This window comes from Ictalurus punctatus, chromosome 28 (genome assembly GCF_001660625.3).
Source record: "Ictalurus punctatus breed USDA103 chromosome 28, Coco_2.0, whole genome shotgun sequence".
NCBI lineage: Eukaryota > Metazoa > Chordata > Actinopteri > Siluriformes > Ictaluridae > Ictalurus > Ictalurus punctatus.
This window is the reverse complement of record NC_030443.2, coordinates 1,501,981-1,524,253: the sequence shown is the minus strand read 5'-3', so window position 1 is coordinate 1,524,253 and position 22,273 is coordinate 1,501,981. Positions and strand designations below refer to the sequence as shown.

The window sequence follows — 22,273 nt, the reverse complement described above, 5'->3', positions numbered from 1 at the left end:
AACGTCCCCGACCTGAATGTAAGCCAAAGCGTAAGAGGTAATAACCAGCTGCCCCCCACCCCCCACCCCCAAAGCGAAAACAGTCAGGATACCAGAGAAGCAAAGCTTTAGTCTTTTGTGTTCCTTATTATTATTATTATTATTATTCTTTTTTTCTTTTTTTTTTTTAGAAAAGAAAATTAGATAGCTTCCGCCTTTGCAGTGCCAGAAGATTGCATTCACGATTAAAAGTTCACAGTTTTGAACATAGGATGCAGCTAGGCAAAGGATATTTCTCTTATATACAGACTCTTCATCAGCTCAATCGGCGTAGATTAATAACTTTTAAACCATGCAGGAGTTCAGCTATGTTCTAAATACTCTAAAGAACCCAAGTTTGATTACAGACGTGTCATCGTAGGCTGCCGTTCCTACAGGAAGTGCATCAGTCTTCTTAAATCTCTCTCACACGCACACACACACACACACACACACACACACACACACACACACTTGCATGCTCTGAGAGTTATAACACAGTAGGGCGGTGTTGCTTGGTAACAGAGTGAAGCCCGTTGCCCATGGCTACATGAGCGCTCGTCCTGCAGCATCCCGAGGGAAGGGAAAAAACGAGTAAACAAACAAACAAACGATTCTCGGAAAAAAAACCAAAGCCGTCTTTAGATCCCGGAGACGATACGAGCAGACGAACGGATGGAGAAGTTCGTTAAAGCGATAGTTGGACGAGAAACAAACAAACACAAAAAAAAAAAAAAATCAAACTTACACAATTTTACACCAACTTACACCAAATGTAGCCCAAGTATCTGAAGGTCACTGCATTACAGGCTAATGTAGCTAACTGTTCAAGGAAACGTATAGTTAGCATTAAGCTACCATCTGGTAGGAGGCGTGGCCTAAAGATGATTCTATTTCATGTATATGACCTGGTGAACGGTTGGAAGACAGCTGCTTATCTGGACGCAGATTTCAGGGAAGCGTCAGCACGTGTACTTCCTGGTGTGGTCCATCCCATAACTCTAGAGCTCGAGAGATTTCGCGGATCCAAAAAGTGCCGCTTTGATGCGTCGATCGTTTTTATTGTCGCCAAAAATCTCCTAGTGAATGTAATTCTACCTTTACCTTAGCTAACGTTTGAGCTGCTGAATTTGCTAGTTAGCCTTATTTAGTTAGCTAGCGGTGTTTTTACGAAGGCAGTGTAGGCTAGTTCAGGATCCGACAGACTAGCGAGCTTCTGTTTGTTAGCTAGATTAGCTACATTAGCGTCAGTAACTCAACAGGACGACTTCTGGTGTAAAAGGGACATTGTGTACGTTTGATTTCGGGATAAATTGTTCCGTTAAGGTGTGTAGAAGATCCGTGTGCGAGCGGTGATATACACGCATCGCAAGTGCGACGACTGAAGAAGAAGAAACGGCATGTTTGTCCAGGACACGTTCTGGAGTCGTTGCAAAATAACAGTTCTCTTACAGTGGCTCAGTCAGCTGTCAGTTAAAGGTCAGGTACCCAATCAGAGGGAAGAGGAGGGGCCACAGTGTTTCATTTTCACGTCGCGTTCTGTCCCAACGTGTCTTTTCCTCCGTTGACGATAGTGTGTGTGTGTGTGTGTGAGTATGTGTGTGTGTGCGCGTTTCAGACGTGTGTCTCTATAAAGGAGTGTGTGTGCATCAGTAGTGTTGGAGACAGAGGTAAAAGGTCGCCTGTCTCAGTGGGCAGTTCCAGAGGGGCGGAGCTAAACTCGCAGATATCCAGGAAGAGCTCTTGGTTCCTCTGCTTCCACTCGCGGAACTTGCGAGAGGTCAGGCAGGGGTCATCCAGCACCTGACCAATCACAGCCAGGTCTCCTTCTTTAGCCTGAGAAACACAGAGAACAGAACGTCAGCTTGACGGAGATATCAATGTAATTTAGCGTGGAATGTTTTAGCACCGGCTTTCGGTATATAGCGCGTACCTTTAGCGTGGATCGGAGCGCCCGGATACGGTGGAGTTTTTCGTTAGTGGCCGGGTCGTTGCAGCGCTTGGCGAACGAGCGGCGGAACTCCTGGCGCGTGGAGGGCCGCTGGTGTCCGAACGCAGACACGCTCGCTTGCTCCAGAGAGCGATACAGCTCTTCCAGAGGGTCCGGTTCCTCGCAGACACGCTTCGAAGCGTCACACACACGCTGCCGGACCTCGCACACACTTTCCTCCTCCTCGTCCTCCTCCTCCTCGTCCTCCTCTTCTTCCTCGTGAAGCCGGGTGCGGGGGCACAGCGTGCCGTGCGAGCGGTGCCTCGGGAGGCTCTGACTCCTCTGTTTGTGGGAGTGGCCGCGTGGGCGGGGCTCTTCGCTGTCCGTCAGCGGGAACGGCCCGTCGTGTCGAGGTGGGCGTCGGCGTCTGGCGGGAAGCGTGGCTTGGCGCAGTCTCTCGGGTGAGACGGTTACTCGTCCGTCCCCTCCGGCGCCCGTCTGGAGGTAGTGAAGCCCCGACGAGCCCACGGGGGTCTCGATCAGGTCCTGCCAGGAGCGGCGTTCACGCTCGCGATGGGTGGAGCGACAGGACGAGTGCGAGTCCTCGGCGGACGAGTGCGAGAAGGTGGAGCCGCTGGAGAAATGGCGCTCGCCGAACGCACTGGATGAGCTCGCCTAAAAACCACACAGAACACATCGACGTATCAATAATCAATAATGGATTAACAGCATTAATCCATACAGGAGTCAATAAATGGTTAGCAGGAGCTTGTTGTTAGTCTTGGCCGATTTATTCTCATATTTGTACTGTAGAAATGACATTAGTGGCGTCTCATCTTGGATAGAGACCGGAAGAGCTCCGTTTCCATCAGTACCTTTTCACATACACGTAGTGATGATTTTAACATTAACGTTACAGTGGCGCGGCTGCAGAATCTAAAGCGAGGCAGCGAGACGAGGTCGGTAGGTATCGATCTGAACAGAAAGGGGGTTGCTGAAACACTCGCACTCAGTACTGACAGAGAGAGAGAGAGAGAGAGAGCAACTCACGGCAGGATTGCAGTGGTACGTCGACTCCTGTTTGAGCGTCATGGATCCATCGACCTCCTCCTGGTCGCTCTCACTCCAGTAATCTACACAGCAACGACAGACACACCACATTTATATGCGTCCTTCCTGAAAACCGTTTCGGATGTTTCAGGACACCGATGACGCGTAGTCCTGTAATTTCTGGACGATTATCCGCCGTAGAAACCGTGAAATGTTTCCGGAAAGCACACACTTTCACTTTTCGTTCACAAATCGTTAGCATTTATTCGTAAAATGATCGATGTGACGCTTCGCTATAAGCCAATTTAAAATTTTTACTCTTTCGGAAGAAAACAGACAGCCACGTTTGACTGTTTTTAGATCGCTAATGTGCGATGAGTGTGTGTGTGTGTGTGTGTGTGTGTGTGTATCGGTGAAGTGGGTGGGGCTTGGGTTATAAATATGACTAACGTTAGCTATATTGAATGTGTATTGTTGGTTTTATTTCGCATTAACAAACTGAAAACATTCTTGATTTAGAGTCGGAGAAATCGTTCAAACGGGTAAATTGAGTCAAGAAGATTATTAATGGAGGTGGGGAGAAGGGGGTGGGGCTTACAGGTGGGTGTCGGTTAATATCGGAGAGTTCCACACACTCACACCTACACACCTGTCATTCATTCCAGATCCATATATCGAAAAACAGACGACTGCAATTTTAGTATATGTGTGTGTATGTATATATATATGAGCGATAACTCGTACCAGCGTACTCGGATAGTGAGGCACGGAGCTCCTACGCAAAACGTGTCAAATCATTCGACTCTGCATATCGTAAAGATCAAAAGCATTGTAGAACCTTGCTAATGTTCTAGAAATTCAAATTTTTTACATACCATGGGCGGGGCTGTAACTCCCCCCACCACCTACCTTCGTCTGGGCGGGGCACCGGGTCATCCGGAGTGTAGCCAATCGCAGCCAAGCCGAGACGATTCATCCACCTGGAAAAAAAACAGCGACATGTGGTTTACATGACAGCGAGCTGGAGGATAAACGCTTCCATCACTACATTAGCCTCGTAGCTCCAGTGCAAAGCTAAAGACCTCGCTAAAGAGGAGCCGAGGTATTTACCTGTTCATCTCCTCCAGGTGATCCGTTGCAAAAAAGAAGCTCTTAATTTTAGGATGGCAGGCCTTGAACGCACTGAAAAAAGCAATGAAAGAATGACAGTCTACCGGAATCACTAGAACAAGATGAATACGTTTAATTTGTTATTTTTTATATATATATAAAAATTACAGCACCATAGTGCTAATGAATGCTGGCTTCTGATTGGTCAGAAGGTGTTGATTAGTTTTCTAGAATGGCAGCTCTGACAGTTCTACACTCGTTCTACTATAAATACGTTATCGTTTCTATACTAACAGATCGTTCACAGATTTAAAAACTGTTTCTAGCCGCAATAAGAGGAATAAAAGACTTGACATGCGGCAGTTCTAAGAAACTAATCAACAGTTAGGGCGCTGAGCTTGCTCACTGTTTCCTCCTGCATTCGATCGCTCTGTCGATCCGGAACTCCGGCAAGCTGATGAAGCCTTCTGCCTTCTCGTCCTGGAGGAAAAGTGGGAAAAAGAGAGAGAGAGAGAGAGAGAGAGAGAGAGAATGAAAGAAGGGAAAGAAAAAAAAACGATGGAGGAAGTTAATCTTTAAACCTGAAATAATGACTTCAGTCACGTCCTAACTAATCTGCATGTTAACATCTCAGCTCTCTGCTCCAGGAAAGCATTAGCTGCGTGACGTCCCTTGCAGACGTGAAGGTGTAGGAGAAGGCGTCGCTTACGTTCTGGTTGGTGTACCAGTAGAGATCCGAGTCCTTGAGGACGAACCAGTATTTCTTCCATTTCTGGGTGAAGTAGCCCGAAGCGTCCTTCTTCTTCCACAGCCAGCCTTCACAGTCGCCATGTCCCAGATCCTTACAGGCGATACGCCTCCTGCTCGAGTTGCTTTGAGACCCTAAACACACACACACACACACACACACACACACACACATGGACGCATTACAGCACCCGTACAGGATAACTACACAATCCAACAGCGCGCAGTGTTTCTATCCTACCTCTGCTTTTCTTCTTGGTCTTGGTCCTTAAGGAAGCATAATGCATTGACTACAGAGAAAACACACACACACACACACACACACACACAGAGGCACCGTTAGACCCTTAACCTTCATCGTTTTGGATAAAAGCACCGGTCAAATGTGAAATTTGAATGAATTGAACAATCGAGTCTTTTCCCTTGTTTTGATTTTGATGTTGAATCAAAAAGGGGCGGGGCTAAAGTTGAATACGTTAAATCAGCCGGTTGCCCACTTGCGTATGTCGCATCATCACTAGAATACTTTTTTAAAAAAATATTAAAATCCGGATTTCTGTCAAGACGCTTCGTCACAGCGTTTATCGATAAACGGAATTCATTCGTTGAAGTTAAACTACACAATAGGCTATAATGGTTCTGGAATAGATGCGGTGCGTTTTCCCGTTCCGCACCGGGTCTTCCTGGGATAAGCGACGGGTCCACTCCGACCCTGATCAGGACAGAAATGAGGTACCATCAAGGCTACGTTAGGATAGCCAAGCTAACATTAAGCTAGCTAACGTTAGGTCAACGTCGGGTATTTTGCGTGCGTAAACGAACCCGGTATCCAATTTTGTTAGCATGTTAGTTATAATTATGTAAAATAATTTTACTGTTAAAAAATGGAAACAGCCGCTAGATAACATTTACACATAAAATATTCTGCTGTGCCTCTTAAACCAAGCTAGCTAACATGAGGTAAACCGTTTTATTGTGTAGTTCCTGTAGCTCCAGTGTTTAGAGTTAAGCACACTATCAAACCAAAGAAATGAGATTGGATGATCATAAAGAATTCAAGCCCCGCCTTTTCCCCCACACATTTTTACTCGGGGGGGGATCCCAGGAAAACAGTTGCTTGTCTTGGTGTGTCGATTTGTCCTGGTGAATCGATTCAGCTGATTCGCATCAAGGAATCGTTTAAACGGTTCGACTCGTTCGTGAGTCGTCCCTGTCATTCAAGTCCAAGAGAACGCAAAGGAGAGAGTAAAGAATTGGAAGAACGGACGAGGGATTCCTACCTTCCTCATGGGTGCGCCTGCTTGTCGGTCCCCAGCAGAACCGGCATACCTGAGGTAGAAGAGGAAGATGGTGAAGATGAAAAATAATGCTACTACAGGTATGTACCACGCAGTATGGCATTGTGTCATAAATTTACCCAGAATGCATTACGCAAGCAGGTTAAGCTAGCAAACCTACTTAACTGTGTAAGTGAAAACAGTTAGCATGCTAGTTAAAATGACAAACGATGTTTTTCTGTTGCATAATTTAACCTCGATTCGAGTTCCCTGTCAAGCCACTTGATATTATGCAAAGTATTTTGTTGTAAAGTTTAAAGCAGGAGTTTTCACTGGAGAATCCTCAGCCACGAGCAATCCAATCCTCCTTGTTCCGTTTCAAAGCTAGCGATATTACACCCTACACTTGCCATCAGATACAGTATCTATCGAGACCTTGGAATTATAACATCTTGGTCACCGATAATCGTTACAACCTCGGATTTTATTTTTGAGCAACGTTTTGGCGTAAATCTTCTTGCACACATTTTATTGTCAGACTTAGAATCGAACATGAAGTGGTTCCTGCTACATACAAAAAGTCCTTTCGTGACTTGACATGGCTTCAGACTGATTCATCATCAGACGCTAATCGCTAAAAGGGCTGCTAATTAGCTGCTAGGAGTAGATTTGTGTTCCAGTACTTTCGCGCTAATGTCCCTCAACATTAGCAAGCGGCACAAACACACAAAAATTCATATTTGCACTACAGAGGCGTGATCCGTGGTAAAGTTCCTCTCACAGGATGGTGGGGTTTTTTTTCACTATGACACAAAACACCCACACCTACAGGCAGCTTACTCCCTTGGACAAACAAGTGTGTGTGTGTGTGTGTGTGTGTGTGTGTGTGTGTTTTGAGTTTCTCAGTATGCAAAAAAAGTGTCTGTCTTTCCATTTGGTTTTGTCTCACCATTGTGAGCATCATAGCTGTTACCTTTATCTGCCCTCAGCAACAACTTACCCACTACAAGCACATAGACTTATAATGCACAGGATGTGTGTGTGTGTGTGTGTGTGTGTGTGTGTGCCTCATATTCTCTCTCTTACTGCACGTTCTGTAGTCGACAACAGTACACACACACACACACACACACACACACACACACACACACACACACGCACACGCTAGTTTGTGAGCCATTAATGTAATAAATGCTGAATAATAAAATAAAAACAATAATTAATGAACGGATCTGCCATGAACTGACGTATTTATGTTTGTTATCAGGGTTGCAATTAAATTTTTTTTTAAAATTAAGGCCGAAAACACCAAACTTTCTCAACTAAAATGCCAGACAGAAATGCCCTCTATGGCCTCCCACATGCCGTATCCTCGTCTGACCCTTTTCGTCTCCCGCGTTCCTTATATGGACACGGTATATGGTTTTCGTTTGCGGTAAAGCCTGATTTGAAATCCCAAAACCACAGGAAAGTCGGACAATCACCAATTAATGTACGAAAAAGGGGCAGGGTTTAATCAACATGTTTGATAAGCACTTCACCAAAATGGCAAATTATAAGCAGAACCGCAAATACGCTGGGAAAATTAAACCGCGATCGCCGTGTTTCCCTTTACTCCGCTTTTTCATTCTTTCTGGTTATAGTTTCTGTTCGTTTCGGATTATGGATCTGCTCTTATTAAACCTGGCTGTAGACATTGACATCTGATTGCTTTCGGTGAACACGCTCACTTTTTTTTTTTTTTTTTTGCTAGGAAAAAACAACAACAACAGCAATCCGTTTACTGTGAAAAGCAAGTTACAATACCGCACTTATCACGTGCTTTGCTGATATGACGGTAAAAAATGTCATGTTAAAAAGCTTTATACAATTTGAATTTGATCGCAATTATTTATTGCAAAAAAATGACAATATAATAATAATAAATCAGTCCTAAAGCGTTAGCGTACAGTTCATTCTCAACCACATCCTCTCTGTCCAAAAAATCTGGACCATTCATTTACGACATACAGGGCTAACCGTATAACGGGCGGTTCTGAATTTCCGAACGCTAATTCGGGTATAGAACGGCGTTTAGGCGGTGCAGAGACGGCGCAGGACTTACCTGTCTGTGTCGGCTCGCAGCGTGTCTGTGGCTCTCTGAGAGACAAGAATGACAGAAAGTGAGAAAAACATAGATCAGAGAGATTTCCTGTTCAGGCAGTGAACCGAAACTGTGTTACGTGTTCAAACTCTGTGTGTGTGTGTGTGTGTGTGGTTGGTGTGCATGCTTAACCCTTTGAAGTCTTAGAAAGGTTTTAAACGTTAAGTGTTTGGTGTCATCAAGATACTTGTATTGGTGTAAGTGCTTCCACATCCCACATATAAGATAAAATTAAATTAAAAGAATAAAAGAATTAAATATTTCGACCGCAATCCAATTGATTTGCTTAGATCTCCAAAGTGTACATGTGTTTATCTAGCATGGCATTAAATATATATATATATATATATATATATATATATATATATATATATATAAATATATATATAAATAACGTGTCATATTTCCTCATATCTTCCAGTCTGTCAGTGCGGAGACTCACGTGGTAATGCGGCATAGTGCTGGCATCGGGCAGCGAGAAGGGCAGCCCGTCCGGAGGTCCCGAGTCCAGACGGACAGGCGGGGCCAGCATGGAGGGGCTGATGGGAAAACTGGGGCTGCTGGGATTGCGGCTCTTCTTCCTGGTCCGCCGGCTGGTGTCGCGCTGGGAAAACTCCGCCTCTTCCTGCAAGACCAGCATCCTGTCGTCGCTCAGGAAGCGCACCAGTGAGGAGTCCGAGTCTTCGACGAGAGAAAAAGGTCACACGCGGTTTTTCTTTTCTTTTCTCACCATTCGAGCGTCCGCTCGAGGTAGTACACGACCTCGTGATCTATCCGTCACTATAGAAACGGCGGCGCGTCTGTAGGTCTGTAGGCCGATGGCATTCGTGCTGCTGCGGTATAAATCGGCAATTTGCGATTCTGACCAATCAGAGCTGAGAATTCAGCCACGCTGTGACCCGAGAGCAAGAGATCATAATTCTGTAGATTGTACACACGTGCTGTGTGATGTTACACGTGGTCTTAAACATTGTGGGTTTCTGGCTGCTATGTTTAGATCTGGTTTAGACTCCCACTCGATCTCGATGCTGTTTTTAGACGCCTGTTTCCACGCAACGCAGCACAAAAGGAATTTTAAAAAAAACAACAAAAAAAAACACCCTCACCTCTTTCTCAGTTCCAGAAGAAAAAAAAATCCCCCATATTCAAATGCAAACAGCGATATTATCAGCAACTTTATTCCAATAAAATACTGAAATACTGATTACTGTAAACGCTCGACACTGCCTGTACTCATGACTCATTTTGATTTCTTATAATTCTCTGAACGGTTTGTTTTTTTTTCTAATAGTGCGCAACATTAAGCTCGTAATTTCGGCGGGATATAAACTCCAGTTCAGTGCTCGAGTATTAAGGACGGGAAGTAGCGAGTCAAAACGTAAACGTGAAGTAATAAAATGTAATACCTCTGCTCCCTCGCTTGTATACTCCAGACTCCTGAGGCTCAGCGAGCCACTCGGACGCATGAGGCACCTGCCGGGGGTCACCTGGAAAAAGGGTGTGTGTGTGAGAGAGTCTGAGCGTGTGTATCTCGGAGAATATTACCGCAAAATAGCAAGAAAAGAAGACTTTCTATGAGAAGGGGTGTACAAAAAGTGTGTGTGTGTGTGTGTGTGTACAGACCCCGTGTCGGGGTTCGGTCTCGGCGTCGTAGTCCAGCGTTTCTGCCCATTTCATCGTCCAACAGGGGGAAGTGAGGTCCCACCAAAGCCTCCTGATCCACGAAGAATCCTTCAGAGCCGAAAACACCAAAACCAGCCCGGTCCAACTCATCATCCCTAAAGAGAGAGAGAGAGAGAGAGAGAGAGAGCACTCTGTTATACCTATTCATATGAATACAAATGGTAAATATTACTTTTGGAGGGTCCTGAATCCTTTCAACCTGTACCTTTATTATTGTGTGTGTGTGTGTGTGTGTGTGTGTACCTGTGTCCATATGCCGGGGACAGTATAAATACATCATGTCCTGAGGATGTGTCCAAACCAGGTGAGACTCCCAGAGTGCTTGGGGGCGTGATAGACTCGCTACACGGACTTGTGGAGAGGGGCTGGAGAACCCACACACACACACACACACACACACACACACACGGTTATATAGCATGATCACGTCATTTATGCATCATCCAAACTGATTTGTTTCCTAATCATGCGCAATACAGGCAAATCCGTCCAGGTTCTGAACCGTGTTGGCTCCCACGTTCTGGCCCCCCCTCCCCTTACCCACAATCTGACCCTTTTCACCTTCCACGTTCTTTATTTGGTCAGTGTAGCTTTCCTAATCCTAATACATATGCTAATTATATAAGAGTACACTTGCTAAAAGACAACAAAGTTAAAAATCTAAAGCGTATAAGCCTGATCTAAATGAAAAAAGCAATGTCAAATAAGAAGAAAAACAAACCATATAAATAAATAAAAGTGTGTGTGTGTGTGTGTGTGTGTGTGTGTGTGTGTGTGTGTGTGAGTGTGTGTCCTCCTGTGAGGAATCAATATATAACAGATTATCAGCAGCTCTAGCACAAGCTCCGACAAGGATCATCAAAGACAGCACACTGGGGAGGCAGACACAGGAGTAGACATACACCACACACGCACACGAACACACACACGCACACACACAGACACACATTGACTGATTGCAAATCCAGACAGGTTTTTACTAAATCTTGCACCGTAAAGGTGATATCAGAGCAGAGCGCCTGAAACCATGTCAATCACTCTCCTGGTAACCATGGAGAGCATAGCAACAAGAGCTTGCATCACAACAGAGAAAGATTTGTGATAATACACAAAGCCATAAATGTGTCTGGCATGTCTAGTGAAGGGGGCGTGGCCTATCTGTCCATCCCAGTGAAGGGGGCATGGCCTCTCTGTCAGTTCGAGTTTAGAAGGCATGGCCTCTCTGTCTGTCCATCCCAGTGGAGGGGGTATGGCCTCTGTCTGTCTGTCCCAGTAAAGGGGCGTGGCATATATGTCTGCCCATCCCAAGGAAGGGGAGTGGACTCGCTGTCTGTCAGTCCAAGTTTAGGAGGCATGGCCTCTCTGTCTGTCCATCCCAGTGGAGGGGGCATAGCTTCAACTGTCTGTCCATCCCAGTGGATGGGGCATGGCCTCTCTGTTTGTCCATCCCATTGAAGGGGGCGTGGCCTCTTTGTTTGTCTGTTCCAGTGAAAGGGGTGTGGTCTATCTGTCTGTCAGTCCAAGTTTAGGGGGCGTGGCTCAGAGCTACCATATAATTAATTGATATGCTATCCCATCTAATAGCTCTAAATTGAATCATATTGAATCATCTGCTGCTTTAAATGGAACTTTTAGTTTTATACACCTTTGTATTTGTTCATTAAACCGACTGAAGTCTAAAAGGAACAAAATGGGTTGAGATTTTGTGTGTCGTGACTCTCACGGTGCCAATATACATGTTCTTACCTCTGTCTGTCGGAAATGTGTAACCATGGCAACTACAGAACACAAGGCGACATGGCAACAAGCCAATACACACATGCACACACACACATGCGCACACACAGGAACATAACTCCAACTCCAAGTCTTACATATGTAGCATACACAATCCAGATTAGAATAAATAATTAATAACTAATAAATAACTACAGAAAAGTAGAGAATATTTAAAAACGAAAAGCGAAACTATAGCTGAATATAAACTAGAAGTATTACATCTGGAATTAACTGAAATAAAAACTCTAACAACACACCCACACACACACACACACACACACACACACACACACACACACACACACACACCTGCAGCGCGAGAGGTTTCCAGCGGGTGTTCTTGAGCAGGCCTGGCGCTGAGCTCAGTGTGTTCTGGGGTCTTTTCTTCAGCGTGAGAACGACACCACTCGGATCTTCGCGCAGAGAATTCACCAAGTTCTTCAACTGCCATCCCACCTTAGAGAGAGAGAGAGCGAGAGAGACAGAGAAATTTAGAGACATAAAGAGAGAGGAACAATAAGAGAGAGAGTCATAAAGAGAGAGACATAAGGAGAGAGATAAACAATAAGAGAGAGAGTCATAAAGAGAGAGAGACAATAAGAGAGAGAGACATAAGGAGTGAGAAACAATAAAGAGAATAAGAGAGAGACATAAGGCGAGAGAAACAATGAGAGAGAATAAGAGAGAGACATAAAGAGAGAGAGACATAAAGAGAGAGAGAGGTTGAGAGATTTTGAAGTTAAACATTTGTATATATTTGTTTCATGTAATTCATGTTTTTTTCCCTGTTTAAGCCTCTCGTGTGTTAGCAGGATGAAGTGCCTGTAGGTCATGTGGATAAAAGCAACATGGCGAAGCGGTCAGCAGAGTCAGCACTGAGTCAGTACCTTTCCCCTTCCTCTTTACCTTCATTTCATTTCTACAGTATTTATTCCTGCTGTTAGTCTTCACGGAATGAAGAGCAGCACTACACACACACACACACACACACACACACACACACACACACACACAGAGAGCTCGTTTTCTATTCAGCTCACTCTGTGCCGTTGCGTAACACTGCAGTGTAGCTGGCGTATTGATTAAAACCAGAAGCTGAAAGGAGGAGGTGAGAGACACGGGGCACTGTGTGTAAATGTACTCTCTCTCTCTCTCTCACTCACACACACACACACACACACACACACACACACACACACTCCGGGCTGAAACAGGCAGCCAGCTAGATGAGATTGGACACGTTTTCCATCTGAGCACACGGCTAAAAATAGCTGCAATCGCTTAATCGAAATGCGTTTGAAGACATGCTCACATGTCACACGACCATTTTGTCTTCATATACAAGGCTGTTATTGTTGAAGCAGGTTTCTATCTTCCTTTCCGTCTCCTCTCTGTGTTCACGGTGACATATTATTTGGGGACACCCCCCCCCCCCCCCCCCACACACACACACCCCCCCCCCAACAGAGCCACAGCTTTTATAAAAATATTTAATTTACTAATGTCACTTAAAATCCTGTCAGGTTAGCTCACATCTTCGCTAGCTGTTGGCTAGTGCTAGCAGCGACGATTAGATTAGCAACATTTATCAACAGGGTTTTCCTCAGAAATCCAAATGAGTGCTCTAATGTTTTCCGGGTAGCTAAATCTGTGTAAATGAACTTAAAATCCTGTCAGAACTCCTGTCAGGTTAGCCTATGCTAGCTAGACGAATATGATTTTAAAAATCCTCTCAGAAACGCCATGATGTTAGTTCATCTAAGGCAGCTGGCTAGTGCTAGCAGTAAAGATTGTAAAGATTTTATTCATTTATTTATTTTTAAAATCCTGTCAGAAATCCTGTCAGGTTAGCATCTGTTAGCAAAGAGAGAGAGAGAATTCACCAAGTTCTTCAACTGCCATCCCACCTTAGAGAGAGAGAGAGAGAGAGAGAGAGAGAGAGAGAGAGAGAGAGAGAGAGAGAGAGAGAGAGAGAGAATAAGAGACAGAAATTTAGAGACATGAAGAGAGAGAGACAAAAAGAGAGACAGAATATAGTAATAGTTCATCTAAGGTAGATGGCTAATGCTAGCAGTAAACATTTTAAAAATCCTGTCAGGTTTGCTTCGGTTAGCATGTAGCGACCGTTAACAGTGATTTGAAACTTTCCAAAACATTGCAACTATAAGGTTTTATAACAAACATTATGTGGGGGAAAAACAAATGCCAAATAAGTCAAATATATCTTAAAAATCTTGCCTCTTGTTAGCCATCTGGCTAGTAAAATTATGAACATTTATAGTTATGGCAAAGTCCTCTCAGAAATTCCGTCATGGCTAGCACTGCTGCTGATTAGTTGTCTCATGTTAGCCAGCTCTTTACTGCTAATCATTGTGAATATGGCGTGAAAAATTCTCTCAGACCTGCTCTCATACGTATATTAGCTAGCGGTCAGGAGAATTAGGAACATCAGAATGAGCATGGCTTACAGATTTCCCTCAGAAAACCAGATGAGTTATCTAATGTTTTCTAGCTAGCTAGTATTAGCAGCGAAGATCAAGAAACGACTGAAGAAAATCCTGTCAGGTTAGCTTAAATGCTATAAGCCCGAAGCTCTCAAAAATATTCTCACATGGTCATCGCTCATGTGGTAAACTTTGTAAACATTTATGAGAAATCCTGTCAGGTCAGCTTGTTTTAGCCACACGATTTCGTGATCTGCAAATAGCTACATGTAACGGGACTGATACTGATATTTTAGCTGTGAACCAAGAACAGTTTCTATGCAAAAAGCCAGTGCCATTTAAAATTAAAAAAAAAAAAAAATCTTTTTTTTTTTTTTTTGTAATGCCTAACCTTCTCTCACGTTAGTCATCACACAACAGCTACCAACCTGCGAGGGTGAAGGGCAACACGTGGGTCTTCTGAGACCTCTTTTTGAACTGCTGCTCACGTACAAAATCAGGAGGCGAGAACGTACGCGAACAGACAGACACTAGAACAGCTAACAATGCTCTGATCAATGCTGTGATGTGTGCCATTTTCTTTCCACCTCAAGACAGAGATCGGTCTCTCACGGACTCATGATCTGTCAGCGATCATGTGAAACCGTAGACAGATGTGCCAGCCTGGAGCCTGAGCGGAGGCTACATTAGCAAGGTGGCAGTTCAAAAATAAAATGCATGCAACGTTTCTTTTACGATCAGACAATCAACCAAGATACATTTAGTATCCCAGCAAAAAAATAAATAAATAAACCAACACACACACACACACACACACAGACACACACACACAGATGCACACACACATAGGATTACTCACCACAGTTTGGTAGTTGACCTGAATGACCTCATCACCTGCATGAATTTTCTTACAGAGATCCGCGGGAGACTACAAGCAGTCCAGGACAGAGAAAGCAAACAAACACAGACAGATATTATATACTGTAAATATATATTTTATTTTATTTTATTCACGTCGCTACAAGGTAACAAACATCAGATGTGCTTTTGAGTTGTGTAGATACGAATAAATGCTGAAGATCTTTTGACATCTACATGAAATGGACGACAATTCCGCTTCTTTTAAGTGCAAAACGGGCAGGGCTAATCCATAAATGCTGACTTCCCTGCTCAAAAATGTTTACAAATGGAAACCCTCATAGAATTTGTAATGGTTTTAATGGTTGTAATGGTTTTAATGGAAACTGTAATTTTTGCATTCTATTGGTGGGATGTTATGTCTAGTGGATACAATTAAGGACCAAAAATGGGAACGGTAATGGTTTTAATGGTTAGCTGATGGTTTGTAATGGTGTTTGTTGTGGAACCCATTCGAATTTCTGTGACGGGTTCTATTGTATGTTTGTTTATTTTTCAGCAGGGTTGTGTCTTCCGGGCAACTTATTTATTTTTTATTTATTTATTTTTAAATCAAATCTGTGTGGTATGAGTGAAACTACCGACCTAGAGAACGAAACCTAAGCTAGCAAGCGAAAGCTAACTTAAGAAACAGAAGCTAACCTAGCAAGCGAAAACCTAACCAAGCTAACCCTAACTCGACAAGCAAAAGTTAACCTAGCAAAGCTAGCTTCGTAGCCTAGAGTCTAACTTGGAAGGTAGTTACAGTCTACGCTACGAAGCTAGCTTTGCTAGGTGAACTTTTGCTTGTCGAGTTAGTGTTCGCTTGGTTAGGAAGAGGAAGGACGACATGGTTGTGTGTATGCCGCAGAACATCGCAATAGTCATAGCATTTTAGAGAAATGAAGAAATACGAGCCAAGATGACCGTGAAAGATAAAGTATTCTATGTCCCACGTATCAGTTTGTTATTGATTAGCAGAGAAATGACTCAGCAGAAAGGACAACGGATATGGCAGTGTGCTCTCTGGCGCGTTTTTTTTCTCTCTTCTTCTTCCTCTTCGGTCTATTAGCCAGCAGCTCTGACAGCAGTGCAGCTTTTATATCAATGCGCTTGTACTAATACGTTATCGTTCCTATAGTAACCGATAAAAGAAAGTAACTAGTTTTGCATTAAATCGAACTAGAAACGTACGAAAGGAATTCTGCTGCTGCGGTGTATGAGGAATAAAACCCTTCAGGATGTGCTTTTATAAGAAAATAATCAATAACAGCATGCCCTGTTTTGTTTTATTCCTAACTTAACTATGAAAAAAAAAATGTTTTTTTTTTTATGGATTGAACTCACTTTTTAATTAGTTCAAGTAATAAAAATATATTAACTTATTATTTTTTTTAAGTACAATTAACTGGTAAATTGTTGCCATATGGCAACAAAGTGCAATGGTGGAAAGTATCATAAAGCCAAAAATAAAACAAAATGTGTGAGATGGCATTTTTGTTGTTGTTATGTCAAAGTTAAAGCCCCCTTTTTCCAGTTACATAGGAAAAGAGTAATTTTGCTTTACTGCCTATGAAAAAACGAGAGATAAATGAATTGTTGCCATATGGCAACAACGTGCAGTAAAGGGTTAAAAGCTGATATCTAAAGCAAGAAACTGTGGAAAGCTGCAGCTTTGAACTCACGTTCTCTGTGGTGCCGGTGATCACGTGTAGACCGTCGTACGTGGATTTAATATACATGCCCTGACAGACAGAAAGACAGAGTATGGGGAAAGCTAGTAGCATTGCTCCAGCTGGGTCATGTTTTGGTTAAGCGTTGTCGTTTACTCACCAGGCCCTCGTTGGGCAAGACGTTGGTGAGGTGGACGACCTCCAGGTGGGCGGACTGTGACACCAACGAATCGGACGACAGAGAGATGATGTGCTCGCAGATTCCTGACAGCGTCTTGCACTGACAAAGAGGCATACACAAGCATCGAGATTATTTACGTGCACTGGAGCTGTGATAAGAATCCATTAGCTACGTTAGCCTCACGCCTCAACTGTGTCTCACTGGGCTGCATTTTAACCGAACAAGAAGTGTCGCATTTTGTTTATTTGCTATCTTACCTGAGGATAAATCCAGAACTAGACCCGGCTATGTATTTTTTTTTCCAAACGCAATTCGGCTACTGTTCGTTTCTGTGTAAACTCTTTCCTACATGAATACAGCTAGCTATGAGATCAGCTATGAAAGTGCTACGACTAGCTATGGGAATAGACGTGTGTGTGTGTGTGAATGTGTGTGTGTGTGTGTGTGTCTGTGTGTGTGTCCACATGTCCCTATAACTACATCGTGTCCTCATTTCTAGTTTCCAGTCTTTTTTTATTCTCTCTGTTCCTACTTCAGAAAAAAACCCTCTGACCTGCTTTCTGCTACTCTCTTATTTATGAGGGCTGCAGAGCAAACCAACACACTCCAACTGATCTCTCTCTTTCTCACTCTCTCACTTTCTCTCACTCTCTCTCTCTCGCTCTCTCACTCTCTCTCACTCTCTTGCTCTCTCTCTCTCACTCTCTTTCTGTCTCTCTCGCTCTCTCTCTCTCTCTCGCTCTCTCTCTCACTCTCTCGCTCTCTCTCTCTCTCTCTCTCTCTCGCTCTCTCTCACTCTCTCTCGCTCTCGATCTCTCTTTGTTCTGAAAAAGCATTAATGGCTTTGCAAGAGCTCAAGGATAAAGCCTTGAGGATCTGCATGATTAACCATCATTCACACACACACACACACACACACACACACACACACACACACACACACACTTCTGAATATGAAAAAAAAAAACGGAAAATTACTCCATTTTATCGATGCGGTCAAATGGAACTCGTAGTTAAAGTAGTGACGACACTGTTGCTAAGCAACTAGAACTTACGAACGCAGAGCACGGAAACCAGCTAATGACAAATGCTAACTACCGAGCTAGCTAGCACAGTACGTGTTTTATAAAGACAATTTAAAGGCATGGCGACAGAAACAAAAATACCTGGAAACCGTCTGCAATATTAACGTTTCCCTCAGATGTGCTAAAAACGGGGTCGTTAGTAAGTTCCGATGTTCCCAGGGTCCTACGTTCCCCAGATTTATAGGGCACATGATAAACACACGACAGAGGATATTAATTAATAAATCTGGGTCGGGGGAGGGGGAGGGGCCGGGGGGGGGGGGGGGGGGGGGGGACACAGGACACTGGGAACATAGCTACGTTCCCACTAAAACTATGCTGTAATTACACTTAGCGCAAACCGCTAACGGAACTCCTGTGTGCTCCGCCATTTTGAAAAGGAGTCGAATTAATCTCACACACAGGTTTAGGCATTTTAAAAAAATGCGAACGTTAGCATGTTAGCAATAGCCAACTCACAAAAGTGTGTATTCGTGAGACACTCACCACATGGAGTATTTTATTCTCCGTTTCATACACGGTACAGTCCTGAAACACAACCATAAACATTAAACAATATCTGTTTTCGCTATATGCTAATCATTTTACATGCACTCACACAGGCACACACAGAAACACACGCTGACACAAATGCAGACACTTTTATGCCACACACACACACACACACACACACACATATACACACACACCTGTTGCACTATGGTGGTTAACTCGAGACAGAGTTGGACAATGTTGTTCTTCAGCACTGAATACTCAGTGACACTGACAAACGGTGACCTGCAACAAAGCACACACACACACACACGCACACACACACACACACACACAAAAGTGAGGTGTATAATTAAGCAGATGGTACACACTAACAACACATAACTACAGGATACTGTGTGTGTTCCTTCAGCTTCCTAAACACAATTCCGCAGCTAGCTATGCTATGCTACGCTAACGCAGATTAGGGAGTGACGCGGCGTCAGAAAGCGACGAATCAGACGTGACATGTTAAACAATATAAAACACAGAACCTTTTGTATCAGACCACCACATTTTCAGGTGAGAAAAAGTATTGGAACAGATAAGTCTAGAAGTAAATGAAAGTAAATAACACTTAATATTTGGTTGCATTTTCCTCACTTGTAATAACTGCATCAGGTCATGTGACTCACTGACACCGAACTATTGGTTTCTTCTTTTTGAAGCTTCTCCAGATTTTTCCTGCAGCTTCTTTCAGTAGTTGTTTGTTTTGCCGGGTTTCTCCCTTCAGTCTCCTCTTCAGGAGGTGAGGTGCTGATCAGTTGGGTGAAGGTCTGGTGATGGACTTGTCCAGTCTAAAACCTTCCACTTTCCCCCTGATGAAGTCCTGTGTTGAGGTGGAAGTGTGTTTTAGACCGTTGTCTTGCTGCATGATGAAGTTCCTCCTGATTTAGATGCGTTTCTCTATAAATAAATAAAATCATGAGTTCATCATCAGTAAAGATCAGTGAGAATGTTCCAGAAGCAGCCGTGCAAGCCCAAGCCATGACGCTACCTCCACCATTTTCCACAGATCAGCTTGTATGTTCTGGATCATGAGCAGATCCTTTCTTTCTCCACACTCTGGCCTTTCCATCAATTTGGTAGAGGTTCATCTCGGTTCCAGAACCTTTGTGGCTCATCTCTGTGTTTCTTTGCAAGTTCCAACCTGGCTTTCTTATTCTTACTGCTGATGAGTGGTTTCCATCTAGTGGTTTGGCCTCTATACAGCGTCCTCCACTAATATTGGCACCCTTGGTAAATAGCCAAGAAGGCTGTGAAAAACATTGTCTTTAACTGGAGACGATAACGGCATCGTTTTCAAAAACATGCACTTTGAAACCTGTTTTTAAAAGTTTGTGTTTTCAGACCACGAAATGCCATCGTCGTGTAAACGAACAGCCAAACCGCATAAAACTTTTTCCATTTTTACTTGAAAACCTTGTCATGTAAACAGCCCCGAAGTCTTCTTCAAACAGTGAATTGTGGTACCTTCACCCTGCCCTGTGGAGGTTGTTGGTGATGTCATTGACCGTAGTTTTTGGGTTGTTTTTCTGCACAGTTCTCAATGTTTCTGTCATCAGCTGCTGTAGTTGTATTCCTTGGCCGACCCGTTCTGTGTCTGCTGCTCAGTACAAAACTGATAAAACATCTTTATCAAGATATTTCAAATTGTTATATTGCTATCCCCAATGCTTCTGCGATGCCTCAGATCGATTTTCCCTCTGTTCTCAGCTTCAGAATGGCTCTTTTTTCTCCCGTAGACAGCTCTCTGGTCTTCATGTTGGTTTATCCTTTTTAACAACAAACACAGTCTTCAGAGGTGAAACTGAAAACTAAAACCAAGAGTAGATGTTCAGAGTTATTTGTTGTTTAAACAGGTCTAACAGGACATACCTGGGAAACGAGAAACACCTGTCAGTCACGTGTTCTAATATTTTTGCCTGCCTACAAATTGGGTGGTCTGATACAAACTGTTCTACGTTCTACGTCGTTTAACATGCTTTACATATAAATACTAGGAAATAAAAAGCTGCAATCCTAAACTCGATTCTCATTTTCATCTTTTGATCTCAAACCCAAATGTCTTCAGTCTACAGCAAAAATAAAATGAATTGGCCTCGCCGTTCCAATAGTTTTGGAGAGGACTGTACAGATTGCTTCGAAAGCTACAAGTCAGTAGCAGGTACATGTCTTGTTCACAGTTAAATAAAGAATCATTATCAAAATGAGCTACCTAGCTGACTTAGTTAATTTGCTCTGCAAACATTACTAGCTATGTTAGCTTTCTTCCATGAGGTAAAAAATTAGCCGATTAGCACAGAGGTCAAGAAGAGATGAGATGATGGGTTGGAGCTCAGCGGGGGGTGTAGGGGTCGAGTTCAGGGTCGTGTCAGGTCGTCTCACCTGTCCAGCCAGGCCAGCAGGTTCTTTGCGGCGCCGATCAGATCCACCACGCTGGTGAGGAAGTCATTGGGCAGCCGCCGACACACGCGGCCGTCGTAGTGACCGCCGCGCCGCCGGCCCGTGATGAAGTTCTGCAGGTTTTTAGCTGAAGCGTTGAGCTTATGGGAGAGGGAGCGCAGGTTCTCTGTCTCCAGACCGTAGTTCTGTAATCAGAGTGTAAGATTGCAGTGCTTACATTCCACGTTTTAGTCGGTTAAAATTTGACTCTGTCGGGTTTTTTAATGCTTTGTGTTGCTCGTTTTTGGAAACGGGCTCAGAAATTTTTGGACAATATATTAGATTAAATGTCGCCTAAAAGCAAACTCAAATCTGAAATTTTAGTAAAAATGGGACGTGTGGTGCAAAATGTGTCAAAAATGACACATAAAAAAAGTATCAATGTACAATCTGTTCAATAGTTTGTTTGTAAAAAAACAAAACAAAAAAACATACATATAAAATCTGTATTATTGTTATACATCTGTTATTACAGTTTTACATTAAATCGCTGGCTGTTAAGATTTTTGAGCTCCCTTGAACATACTCTATATGATAAATAGGAAGCCATTTGGGAAGCTGTGTGCTGGAGAGGGTTTGAATATTAAAATAAATACATTTATTTAAAAATAAATTTAAAAAAAAAAACAACAACAAACAAACTTGGAAACAACTTGATATAAAATCAGCGACAAGAACGAAATAACTGCGGGTAAAAATAGACTCCAAAACAGACTTTCATGTTTACAACAAAGCTATGACTTACGATGTTACAACATTACAGGCTCATTAATATGCAAATGCATTCGAAATATTCGACTAATAAATCTTTAACTAAATTCAAATGTTTTAACTTTTAAAGAAATTTGACAGCTCTAAGCTTCAAACACTTTCTGTTTTGCGTATATGAGTGTGTGTGTGTGTGTGTGTGTTTCTGTTGCAGCTTAAGAACCATGGTGTTCACGATGTAGCGGTTGTCATGGCAACGCCGGGCTGTGTCTCTCACAATTAGCACAGTCTTCTATCTTCATTCAGTCTCATTCTCTCTATCCTGATTCTACACTGTGTGGTAGGTGGGCTTTTTTTGGAAGCAGTGAGAATTTGTAAAAATACACATGCAGACACACACACACACACACACACACACACACACACACACTGCTCACTGTTTGGCTTGTGTTCTTCCTGCTGGGTGCTAATCATACAGTGGGAAGTAGAGTGATTAATCTCGGCTGTGTCATTAATGCAGAGTAAACACGTCATTAGCACTCTAAAACACACACACACACACACACACACAC

General features: G+C 43.3%; 1 protein-coding gene across 1 annotated transcript in view; it reads right to left on the bottom strand.

The window, feature by feature from the left end:
* Window positions 1–549: 549 nt before the first annotated feature.
* The window catches only part of si:ch211-26b3.4 (connector enhancer of kinase suppressor of ras 2), a 28,460-nt gene continuing 6,736 nt past the window's right edge, over window positions 550–22,273 (bottom strand). The window contains exons 3-23 of the mRNA XM_017459951.3: window positions 20,937–21,139; window positions 18,707–18,794; window positions 18,504–18,545; window positions 16,912–17,031; window positions 16,764–16,823; window positions 15,041–15,109; window positions 12,047–12,193; window positions 10,202–10,323; window positions 9,899–10,053; window positions 9,682–9,762; window positions 8,718–8,956; window positions 8,237–8,271; window positions 6,136–6,184; window positions 5,097–5,145; window positions 4,818–4,990; window positions 4,515–4,588; window positions 4,109–4,180; window positions 3,908–3,978; window positions 2,999–3,081; window positions 1,952–2,623; window positions 550–1,854 (exon numbers count right to left, since the gene is read on the bottom strand). Coding sequence (XP_017315440.2) covers window positions 1,633–1,854; window positions 1,952–2,623; window positions 2,999–3,081; window positions 3,908–3,978; window positions 4,109–4,180; window positions 4,515–4,588; window positions 4,818–4,990; window positions 5,097–5,145; window positions 6,136–6,184; window positions 8,237–8,271; window positions 8,718–8,956; window positions 9,682–9,762; window positions 9,899–10,053; window positions 10,202–10,323; window positions 12,047–12,193; window positions 15,041–15,109; window positions 16,764–16,823; window positions 16,912–17,031; window positions 18,504–18,545; window positions 18,707–18,794; window positions 20,937–21,139 — 2,826 coding nt within the window. The 3' untranslated portion in view covers window positions 550–1,632. The remainder of the gene's footprint in view (window positions 1,855–1,951; window positions 2,624–2,998; window positions 3,082–3,907; window positions 3,979–4,108; window positions 4,181–4,514; window positions 4,589–4,817; window positions 4,991–5,096; window positions 5,146–6,135; window positions 6,185–8,236; window positions 8,272–8,717; window positions 8,957–9,681; window positions 9,763–9,898; window positions 10,054–10,201; window positions 10,324–12,046; window positions 12,194–15,040; window positions 15,110–16,763; window positions 16,824–16,911; window positions 17,032–18,503; window positions 18,546–18,706; window positions 18,795–20,936; window positions 21,140–22,273) is intronic.